We start from the raw sequence: 11950 nt of genomic DNA, 5'->3' as shown, positions 1-11950 counted from the left end.
TAATCTAGACGGTATAAACTCAGAGAAATCGCACTGTGGTGAGCACCTGCTGGAGAAGCTTGCTGATGGCCTTTGGGGTTGGGGACTCTGAAAACATAAACGTGGTGGGGTATGTATCGGACGCTAATAAATGTGGGAATAGGCTCCATGGCAAATGTTGCTGCTAGTGGGCAGAGAAACTATCCTGCATCATCTCGGTGGTAGGACCTGCACGTCTGAGCGTTGCTCTCCGATGTTGCCACCTCCCCAGCCGATGGCCCTACGGGACAACGCAGGGGTCTCTGACAACCCCGAAGTTCCCCACCACGCCGTTGTTGCACCCCACCACTTCAGGGCTGTTGGCAACGACCACGGGGGAGCCCCCCAGCTGCCTGATGACGCAGCCTTGGTTTCCAAAGCTGACCACCCCACCAGCTTGGCAAGCCCCCATCCTAGCATTCAAGCCCCCGTTTCCCGTGCTGATGACGGTGCGGGCTGGGTACCCCCCGCTCCGGGAGCTGAATCCCCCGTTTTTGCAGTTGACCCCTCCGGCTTGGCAGTACACCTCTGGGACACACTGCTTGGCCACTGAGCTAATGACTCTCTTGGGGTGGATCCCAGCGCTGCGGGAGCTGAATCCTCCGTTCTGGGAGCTGTGTCGTCCGGACCGTCTCCCCAGGGAGCCGTAGCCACACGCAGCCCCGTTTGCTGCCAGCATCCCGCAGTCGTCGGGGATATTGTAGCCGCTGCTGACCACAGCTGCAAGACAGCCCACAGGATCAATTACTGAGAGAGGAAAACTGGAAGACTCACAAGGCAAGTTGTTTCATGAGCGACAGAACCAACCAAACCTGATTTCCTCTACATTAGTCCAATGTATCTGAGCCCCTGCTCCTTCCAACTCCTCCCCCGTGTCCCAGCACATCCCCTCACAGATCCTCCCGGTTCCCACATTGCTCATCTGGCTGGTGGCAAATTCTTTCCCGGGTTTAGCGCACATGGGTGCGTTGCCTGGTGGGTTCACCAGGACAGCTCACTGTTGCCTCCGAGAGTGAAGGGTCGCAAATTTGACCTTCCCCCCTCCATCCAAGAGCTGGGGGGAGTTTTTTTGAAATTTGGAGGTATTTGGGATTTCTGTGACTAAAGCGTCAACATCAGCCTCGGTTGAAATGGAAAGGGAGGCAGAGGGAGCTGGGGTAGGCAGATACTCCGTAAACTGCCTTTCCTAAAACGAGAGACCCTCATGGCTGTAAATCTTCAGGCTACTTACACACGCTCACCGGGTTCCCCACACATATCCTGTAAGGGGAGAGAAGAGAAATGCACGTTATCCTGTTAACCAGTTGCAGGCACATCTAGAAACCTGACGTTACTCATAACTTCCAGCCATACATCCAGCCCACTTAATCCCCTGTTGTAACACGTCTGACTGTCCCTAGGCCAGGAACTGTTTTTGCTGGCACAAGGGTGGCCTGTGTGGCCTCCAGCCATCTCTCCAGCCCCAGTTTCTGTGAGCCTGGGAGGATCTTGGAGCAGAAAAATCCAGTTGGGAGCTAGAATCATTCTGGCCGCTGATATACAGGAGAAAAGGGAGAAGGTCTCTGTCACCCACCTGCTCTCTTCACCCTCCAGTAGAGTCTTATACGTCGCAATCTCAATATCCAGGGCCAGCTTGACATTCAGCAGCTCCTGGTAATCCCGCAACATGCAAGCCAGCTCGTCCTTGGCCTTCTGGAGGGCATTCTGCAGCTCAACATGCTTCTCCCGAGCATCTTTCAGGGCACAATCCCCGCGCTGCTCAACATCACAAATGGAGGTTTGCAGGCAGGAGACCTGTCCGAGGGGAGGAGAACAGTGGAGGTGTCTTTAAGGCTTTGTTTCCTAATTCCTGGACATTCTGGTTCGGGATTAATCCACTCCTCCAATCGTAACCAGAGGAAAAAAACACTGGCTTCCCTTCTCTCTATCCGCTTTTCAGCTATACACTTTCCAACTACAGCCTAGAGCGGGTTTGAGTCTACTAAAGGCCAATGCGTCATTTTCCCCCGTATCTGAGCTGTCCTTCAATACATTCCCCTTTCCAGAAACATCACCTCTGGGCTTCTCTTACCTGCTTCTTCACGTTTTCCAGTTCACACTGCAGCTTCTGTATCATCCGGGTTAGCTCTGAGATCTCACACTTGTTGCTCTGCAGATCATCGCAATACTTGCCTCTCTTATCCTGAAGCTCCTGAAACTGGAACCAAGAAAGAAGACGGTCATCGTTTTTGACCTGCAACCTGCTAAGTTGCCAGGCAGACACCCAGGTTGCTTCATACTCACCCTGGTTTGGTAGAAAGCATCAACTTCTTCTTTGCTCTTCTGAGCTATTTCTTGGTACCAGCATTCAACATTCTTGATGATGCTTTCCATGTCCAGGTCTCGGTTGTTGTCCATTTTCACGATGACTGACGTGTCGCATAGCTGGCGATCTACCTGAGCTCGTTCCTACAGGTTGGGGAATGGCTTAGTCAGCTGTTAGCAATTCTCAGACTTTGTAGGGCTGGAACTAAGAGCCACACTGCTCAGCTGATGGGTATAACAAGTCAAGAAATGTCCCTCGGGTTGGCTCAGCAGAAAACCCTCCCTGCTGGATGAGTTGCCACATGTCAGCTGCTGACCTACATGCTGACCTGCAGCAATTCTGGCCACATCAAGGGCAAGGAATTTGAGTGACTTAACCCTTGGTATCCTGTCATCTTCAGCTGCTTTACTGATGTTAATGACAGGGTTAAGCTGGTAGTTTCTTTAGCTCTAATCAGACAACTGCAATCCGGAGTAACGAGACAGACGCATCTCTTTTCTCAGGGCTAGAGTTAAGACACAGCCAATTCATACCTGGAGCTGCATTAAGAAAGGGGGAACCACCCTATATCCAGCGTAATCATGCTAATATTCTATCAACCTTGTGGTTCCATGCTTTCAAGTATTCAGGGCTTGGGATGAGGGATGTCCAAGAGGCATCTCAAGCAGCTGAAAGATGAGACAGCACTACCAAACTCCTGGGGCGGACCAGAGAAACTCACCTCCTCAAATACACATTTCAACAGCTCCAACTGCCGCCTTAACAGATCCACCTTCACCTCCAGCTCTTCCTTGTTCAAAAAGATACAGTCTGCATCCTGAAAGAGAGGAGACACGTTCCAGCCCCATCTCACCGAAAATGTTGGAGAAACTCACAGAAGACAGAGGCAGCCCCAATAAAACAGAAACGTGTTTCAACAAGATTTCAAGAGTAGAAAGGTGTGAGAGGGTGAGTCAAGATGCCCTGGTGTCTCCTAAAGGAAAATAAAACCATGCCAACGTGACTTACAGGGATTAGTTTATTTATTACTTAGGACCTAGCTACAAACTCAGAATTGACTAATGAGTATTTAAACATAATTTTTTAATATTGTTCAAATGATTTCTGCTTTTCTGATGTCCAAGAATAAAGGATGTGGAGAGACGGTCAGAAAATAACCAGCGTCTTAGACACCAGGTATTCCAGCATGACCTCTCCCACTCCGTCTCCCTTCCACAAATACACCCTCCCATTACACTTGAAGAATGTGCTTGGGGTAAGAAAACTATTGCTGTAGTGCTGATGATGTAAGCTTTGAGGATACATTATTTTTACTTTCTACTTGCATTTGCCTCTTTTTCTGACCCTGTGCCTCTTCACAGGCCTCCCTCTTTCTGCTCATTGGAACACTTTTGCCAGGCATTTGCTAATAATGCATGATTTCTGCCAAGCTTTACCCCAGATAAACCTATTATGGGTGTAATGATTCATCTATTTTGAGCTGCTCACCTTTTTGAGTGCCACAAACTCATTCTCCACAGTTGTACGCCTGTTGATTTCCTCTTCGTATCTGTTGGAAAAGGAGAAGAAAAAAGGCTGAGGCAAGCAATGCCATCAGAGACAGAGACATTAACCGTCAGGTATAAATAACAACCTTCGCTTGCCCAGAGACTGCCATCAGGCACCGCCAGATCCGTGTCTGGAGACCAGGCATTATACCGTCCCAAGATCAGAAGCTTCTTCATGAGCAACAGCATTAACAATGCAAAGAGTTTGCAAGTGAGACAGAAGAATGTGACATCCCCAAAGGGGATGTACCACATGTCTGGGAGGCATTGCCTGAGCTGAACCAGAGGAGGAGTGATATGCCAACAGCTAGAGGAGACCTGAAGGTCCTTACTTGCACTTGAACTCCTCCACCAGCTGGCTGGTGGCACATTCTTCGCTGCCCAGTTTTTGCTTTTCGCATAGCAAGCAGTCCAGGCGCTTCCGCAGGTCGCAGATGTAATTCTCGAAGTACAGTTCAAGGTTTTTCCCTTTCTTTGGCAGGACGTATTGCTGCAGGAGGCCCCACTTGGTCTCCAGCACTTTGTTCTGCTGCTCCAGGAATCGGACCTGCAGGCCAAAAAATAGCAATTCTTCAAATAGAGAAGAACGCGGTGAGTTGACGCCTGCTTTAACTGTCTGCTCTCACCTAAGAATAGTATTTTCGGGAAGTGAGAGGCGATATGCCACAGTGATTGTAAATCTATCTGCCCTTATTTAAAAGTCACGTGTCTCAATTATTTAGAAATCTGAAAGTCACATGTCTAAATCTGCCTTTCTCGCCAACGAATAGAAATAAAGCTCCTCTGGAGGTGCCGCTGATGTATTTTTGGATGAGATTGAGTCCCCAGAGGGTGGAACCTGTTTGTCTTTGTGTTTTCTACAAAGGGATCCTAAGGTGACAGCTCAGACTTACCCATCTAACGTTTAGGTGCCTGAATCAAGATTAACCTCATTTGCCTTCAGGAATGTCATTGGAACCATCGCTATATTTAAAGACAAAGTGGGGGGAAAGGGTCTAATACAGTACAGAAGATGAGCCCATCGGGGCTGTAACTTCCAGCTGAGCTAGAGCAAGGCTGCAATGAGAAATCCAGCCTTGAACTGAAGCCGTCCAGAGAGGAGACACTTGCAAGAAAGTCCAGTGCTACCGTGGCCATGATACAAACACCAGCAAATACTAGGACCAACGTGCAGCTGAAACGAGCCCTTCCCCAGTAACGAAGATCCCAGTCTGCACCAACATGGCTCTGTGGGGACCTGGACCCTTGTGTGGACCCAGTTTGGGGATTCATGGCACCAGCTGGGCTGGGGGGTCGGGGGGGGGGTTTGGTTGTGTTTCATTTTTCTGGGAGAAGTGCGAGTACGGAGCAGGTTTGCACTCACCTTGTCGATGAAGCAGGCAAATTGGGTGTTGAGGGTCTTGATCTGTTCCTTCTCCTGGCAGCGTATTTCATGTTCCAGCGGGTCGACCCCAACGCAGAGGGGCTTCAGAAGCCGCTCATCGATGCAGATACCTTGGATGCCATCCGCCTTGCGATCGGGGTAGCCCCTCACAATACTATATCCCCTGGGGCCGCAAAGGCCAACCCTTCCTCCAACGCTACCGTAGCCTACGCCTCCAAAGCCGAACTCCCCAAAACATCCAGTACCGCAGACCCCATTGACGTAGGAAATCCTCCTGTTTCCACCCAGGTTGCAGACGCTCCTGCTGCTGTAGGCACCAGCTCCGCATCGGCCGGGTTGGCAGGCGGAGGCGGCGTAGCTTCGACCACAAATCTCCGAAGCTGAACTGAAGCCTCTTCGTCCCAGGACGGATCTCACTGTAGGCGCCTGTCTGCTCATCGTGGCTTATTTGAAGGTGGAATATGAAAGTTTAGGGGAAGCTCTTCTGCAGGAGAGGAACAGAGATCCCGCTGAAGTGCCACAGTGATGCTACCCCTTATATACATTTGGGAAGCTGGCCTTGATAGGATCAGGACATTAATTTAAAGCGCTTAAGGGTTTGGTTTGCCTGGCAGCAATAAATGCTCCTCAAAATGCAAAACAGCACGGCAAATACTAACTACTGAGGAAATAAAAAGGAATCTAAAACTGCTCTGTGTGCAAGTTGGCTTAGAATATATTACGGTTTGAAGTGCTCCCCTAACTTACGCTAATTATAGTTTAGCAAACATTTTTGAAGAAACTCTTTGTGATTTGTTTGCTGTGTGTCGTTTGGGGTTTTGTGTCTCATGGGTTTTTGTGTATGATGGCATGTTTTGCAGACTTGCACTTTGTGGGGGTAATTTCACAATCTCTCCTTTTTTCTCTCACCAGGTTTGTTTTGGGTGCGGAAAAGTAACAAAAAAAAAAAAACACACAAAGGAAAGTCAACAATGGAAAAACACCGTGGAAGTTGTGTCGTGATAGTTGGATCATTTCTGTGCCCGAAACACCAGCAAATTCACTGAGTTATGGGTCTGGATTCATGTGCAAGGACTCAAAATGCCCCTGAAAAACATCCCCATGCAGCATTTCACACTGACCTTCTCTTACCACATGAAACACCACCGAAACAGAGCAGGTTGCATCCAGGAACTGAGGCATATTTCGGTTTTCTTACTCAGTTTATGTGCAGTCAGTGACATTTTCCCTTGAGTAACGCTGCAGATTCTTAGCCTGAAGTCCATTCGACACAGTTAAATCTTTGGCCCGTAAGGGCCCAAAGCCCGTATTGGAGCTTCTACCAAGCTGGATGTCAGAGACCTTTTTGATTCACCTTCTGGTAGTCTCTACAGGGAACAAAAAAGGAACAGTAGCACATTTCAGCCTGGTGAGATCCACCTCATTCAAGAAGCGACAGCTAAAAGTTGGGTGACTCTGCCAGACACGTCCTTGACACTCGATGGAGAGCCACCTCCAAGACAAACAGCCCCTGGGTCCGTGCTCAGGGGAGCTGGGGTGATTCACCATCCGCAGGCGCTGGTCTTTCTCCATCAACAGAGGAAGTCTTAATGAGTAGATTAGAGTGGACACCAGGGATGGCTTTGACTCACATTGGCAAGGTGAATCTCTCCCTCTCTCCTAATCACCAGCCCCAGGAGGTGAGACAGTCAACCTATCTGCCAACCATCTCGGGGCCTTCTCCACACCGACATTTGGAAAGTCAAAACAATAGAGCTCTTTCAGCTCTTTGAGAGCAAATTGTTTGGGAGAAAAATAGACATTATAGTGCCAACAACTAAATGCCCTCAGCCTTTCCTAACTGAAGGGGAGCAACGCGTGGAGAAGTCTGCGTGTTCTACACACACCATGACAGTATCTGGAGACACCCACTAGCTCTGTTCCCTCATCCTCATTAACCCCCTCCCAAAACATTTTCCAAGGGTTACGATCAGGCAGTGCAAATCATGAAAACATGCTAAACCTCCTTAAAACATTAAACTTTCTAATGTTACGTTCTTAAAAAGAAGACATGCGCACCGAAACCATAGGACGTGACTGCAGCACCGAGACTCACGAGGCTATTAATTGAACGTGTAATTGTGAGTTTGAGGGGCTGGTGGTATAAATTAGTTGTGTAAACTGATAGTTTTGCCCTATACAAATGGGATAATTCAACGTATTTACAGCATGACTTTCAGATTATACCTTTGTTTATAGTATTTTAGGCTCACAGTTCATACTGGGTTGCCAGCACAGTTGGCAGTATCAGCTGAAACAAATATTAAAGACTTCAAGCTAAAGCTTGTAACTTCCCAGATCCTTTAAGTTCTAAACAAAGATTTATCAGAAGCAAAATGCATATTTGAACCCAAAGATGAGTACAAAAGGCAGTTGTTATGAACTCTATATAGGGAAACTGCATCGCGGACCAGAAGCCAGACTGAAGGCTGGTGTGCCAGCGCTGCCTTTCTGCACCCCATAATACGCGTCGGCGGCGTGGGAGACACCTGGAACGTCCCAGAGACGGCAATTAAACATCTATGAACCAACCCTACTGCAGCAGCCCCAGGTCCAAAACGCCTCACCAGAGCCACTGGCTTCCTGAGAGGTAAGGGGTTGGGGGCGTAAATTATCCAGTGTTGGGTAAAATTTCTGTGTTAGCCAAATCCCTCTTGTTGCTCCCGAATCCCAGGGAGAAGGCACCTATGCAGAAGGGTCACTTAATGTCTTTCAGGCCTTTCTGAGGAATGACGAGTGTTTTGCCTGTTGGTACATAAGACCTCAAGAATTGGCAATTATTTATTGTGAGTATGGACGTGGGAAATGGGAGAGTATTCTCAAACAAAATTGGCACCTTTTTGACTCAAAAAAGAAAAAAAAGGAGGGGAAGGACTGAAGAAGCAAAAAAGGAAAATATTTTGATGAGGGGTTTGTTGAGTCATTTTGACAACTTGCAATCTGTCCCTTTGTCAGCATTCTTCTCCCTGAATGTGCTGCTGAAAATGGAATTCATTATAAGAACATGTGAAGTTCGCTAATTCGTTTGTTGCCTCTGGAGATGAATCCGAACTAGTTCTTAAAATATGTTTTATGCGATAGTCTCAAAGAGCTGTGCTCCATCTCTGTAATTATCCGCAGCCATAGAAAACTCATTGCATTTAGATAGGACAATAGCAATAACCTCCCTGTGCTAACACCACTCGATAGATGTAAGATTGGGTCATAACACATATTTTTATACACACAGTTTCTTGGGCTGTGTAGACTCCTGTCCACGTCATTCATGAGACATTAAAGAATTTATTTGCTTAGTGCAGCCTGGTTCCCTTGTATCCTAAAGCCAGCGTTGTCCGAGGGAATTCAATGTAGTAATGTATTTTTACCTCTCATTAGCCTACATCTGCTCTATGTTAGAAGTTGAGGCTGGGATTTTCAAAGGATGTTCCTCATAAAATTCATCAAACACCGGGCCTGGGTGCACCTTCCTCCCTACTTCAGCCATCAAACTGGCCATGTATTCTAATTTCCTCTTTGAGACTCCCTCTGTGGCTAATGGAAAGAGATAGGCATCTCCAGACGGTGACTCATCGCATCCGAAAATAGGCAGCTAAGGCAGGTGGGAGGAATCCACCTCTGGAGGGACTCACCTCGCTTCTTATTGACTACCAGAGGCAGTCTAGACAACCAGACAACTAGACCAGGCGCCCCACTTCTGGCTGGTTAAAGTCAGGTGAAATTAGTCCCACCCTTTGGGCGCCAAATTTCTTTAGCGCCTTTGAAGTCTTAATGAGAGTACACAACATCACACGCCCTCCAGATTCGCTCGGTTCCTGCTGCCTGCGTACCTCATATCTCCATGCCGTGATTTGCGCCTGTAAAGCTGAGGCTGGCAACAAAGCAAAGGATTGGGTTTGATCTTTTTCATGTCGATGCCTTCCTCCCACAGAATTGCACAGTGGAAATGAATGCGGGATGTATGGGAATCGGGGCTCCTGAATGGGATGGCATCGCACTGCCTGTGAAAGCAAAAAGATTAGAAAAGGAAAAAAGAATATTGCAGCTGTTATGAGGGCAGAGCAATTTCCCTATAAATCTACTGGAGCTCTTATCCCTTCCAGTTGAAGCCGTTTTCTTGGGCAGAAGAGGTTCTCTGAGCCATAGAAGGAAGGAATTGCCCATGGAAGGTGATCGGGTCCTCCTAGTTCAGCTGGCAGGAGATAAACTTGTCCTTTTGTTATGTTAAAGCCCTGGTGCCCAAGCCCATGTTTGGTTTGATTTATGCAGCTTTGGGACGTACTGCGGAATTTCTGACAGGACACCCAGCTGGTTCCTGCCGTGCTGATGTGCAGGGAGGCTGGCCACAGGTTTACCATAAAGCACTTGCTAAATTAACTTATCCGATCTTGAAATGGTGACGGGGGGGGTTGGAGGTGAGAAACCAACCCTGACTCTGTGTCATTTCCCTGACTTATTCTTCTCTTGCATAAAAAGTGACAGGATCGTCTGTTTCAATGGAACACCAGAACCTTTATGAGATACTTAAACCCCTCGTAATGAATATTTATGGCTGCTCAATCGTTCTTTTCTTGTCGAATCTTTCTTGTGGTTTTCTTCATTAGAGATTGTGCCTGTTTTCTTTTGTGCTCCTCATGTTTGATTGAGAAATAGCTTCCGATCACATGAGAATTACGGGGGGGGGGGGGGAGAGTTCTTCCAGTTCTGAATCGCAATAATTGCTTCCCATAGGAAAGACCTTCCCTTTGGATTCTGCTTTTCTAAAACTCGTATCTGTCCAACTTGCCTCTGTATGGCTCCATTCTTTGCTCTACTCGTAGGCTTTCATCAGCTTAATCGCAAAACACTGCAGTCCTTTGTGGTTGATTTATGTTACTTATTTGTTGGCTTCTTTTTTTTAATCTGCTCAAATGTACAATAAAATATCTCCCTTTGATCTGTTTTGAAATCCTAAACTGGTAGTTGTAAGATTTCTAAAATTATGCTGAAAAAAGCAACCAAGCACATTCCTGAGTTGTTTTTTTTTTTCCCTATAATGACCCTATTGCAGCAGATTTCGAAGTGGTGTAAAACGTGTTTTGTTGTCACACCTCTGTGGTAGACGTGCTATAAAAATGCAAAGAGACTGAGCTGACGTCTCTCTGAATCTTCAGACACCCATTGAATAGCGTTGGGTGGGAGCCCAGTTTGGTGCAAATCTGCATAAATAATCTGAATTTAAAAGGCTCCCAGAATTTACACCAATGAAAGACTGGATCTGCGTGAGACTTTCTGGGCAGCTCTGCCACCTCTGCTTAATTGGTAAGACTTCTATTCGGCAGATATGTCTTGTCCAATTTGGGAACAGGGCACTTCTTGGCAAACACTGAAAACCAAGTGGCAACACTCTTGGTTTGTTCTCCATGCAATTTATTGGAAAAAGCGCAAAAAATTTAAAGTTCTTGAGTCATCAAGATAGAAGTGAGGGTGCTGTAATTTATGCGTATGTCAGGACACTAAGCAAGGAAGTTAATAGGAATACAAGCGACGTAATTATCCTTTGCTGACTACAGAAGGTGAAATGTGGGGTTTTTTAATTGAGATTTCCTTTATGACTTGCCTTCCTGCACAGGGGTGACCAAACTGCTCCGAGACGGCGAACAAAGGACATCGCTGGAGTCCTGCCCCTCCTCTGCATGGCCCCGTGCGTCTCACCACTGCGACTCCACTGACTTGCCTAAAATTACATCAGGTGGACTTTGATGAAACGGTGAGTCCTGGAGAGCTCATTTCCAGAAACACTTCCCAGAGCACTCCAGGGAAAGGCTTCTCAATTAAATATCACAACTTGTTTCATAGATAGCAAAGGCTTAATCAGGAGAAAAAAAAAAAAAAAGGCGGCTGGTGGGAAGCAGGAACTGAGTGATAACAAGATAAGTTCCCCAACACAAGCACCAGCCCTTTAAAGAAACAGCAGAAATCAAAAGGAATATGATTTAAGTGTCCCTTTTTTGATGTGAGCCTGGTGGAGTTTCTCTGATGTGGTTTCACGATGCTACATCGTGCTTGTACTCAATATGGCTCTTCCTTGTGTGCAAGGTGGAGTTGAGGATATTTTTACCACTGAAAGCGGAGCAGGGCTTTCATTTTTCTACTTTAGGTCTTACGTCCTGGTTATCCCAACTCTCACAGCTGTAGTTTAGATCTGGGTGTTCCCGGGGCACGGAGGTCCAGTGGAAATCCTCACCCCTGGCCAACACGTGCCTTGTGGGTGAGCTGAGGACCCCATGCTCTTGGTGGCTCTGCAGCTCCCTGCACTCCTACTGCAGAGTCCGCCACTGCCCAGAGGGGCTGAGCTCTGGCACGACGGGCCCCCATCTCCAGCCATAAGTCTGGGGATGCAGCTGGGAGCACCAGGGATGTACTGCCTGCCTTCAGAGCTGGCAGCGCTTCTGGAGGCGAATCCTCTGTGGCCGGCACCAGCGTCTTCGGGTAGGGATGCTCCACCAGCGCTACAGGAGGACCTGCGTCTTCTGGACCGTCTACCAGCTCCACACCCCGGGTTGGCTGCACAGGTAGTGATGGCGTTGCAAGCGGTGGTGATCGCTGTCATGGGGAAAGGCAAGCTGAAGCACTCATGGGGAGGACACAGCCTTCCTCCTCCCCTGCAAACCAGAACAG

General features: G+C 47.7%; 1 protein-coding gene across 1 annotated transcript; it reads right to left on the bottom strand.

Moving 5' to 3' along the window:
- Positions 1-259: 259 nt before the first annotated feature.
- On the bottom strand, positions 260-5692 carry LOC128901246 (keratin, type II cytoskeletal 4-like). Its single transcript, XM_054183099.1, has 9 exons — positions 5234-5692; positions 4203-4417; positions 3812-3872; positions 3045-3140; positions 2302-2466; positions 2090-2215; positions 1592-1812; positions 1250-1278; positions 260-738 (listed from the first exon to the last, which is right to left on the bottom strand). The coding sequence occupies exons 1-9, from the start codon at positions 5690-5692 to the stop codon at positions 260-262; spliced, it is 1851 nt and encodes a 616-aa protein (XP_054039074.1).
- Positions 5693-11950: the final 6258 nt, after the last annotated feature.

Source organism: Rissa tridactyla, chromosome 24 (assembly GCF_028500815.1).
Source record: "Rissa tridactyla isolate bRisTri1 chromosome 24, bRisTri1.patW.cur.20221130, whole genome shotgun sequence".
NCBI lineage: Eukaryota > Metazoa > Chordata > Aves > Charadriiformes > Laridae > Rissa > Rissa tridactyla.
Note: the sequence above shows the minus strand (reverse complement) of the source record. Positions and strands in the feature narration are given on the sequence as shown.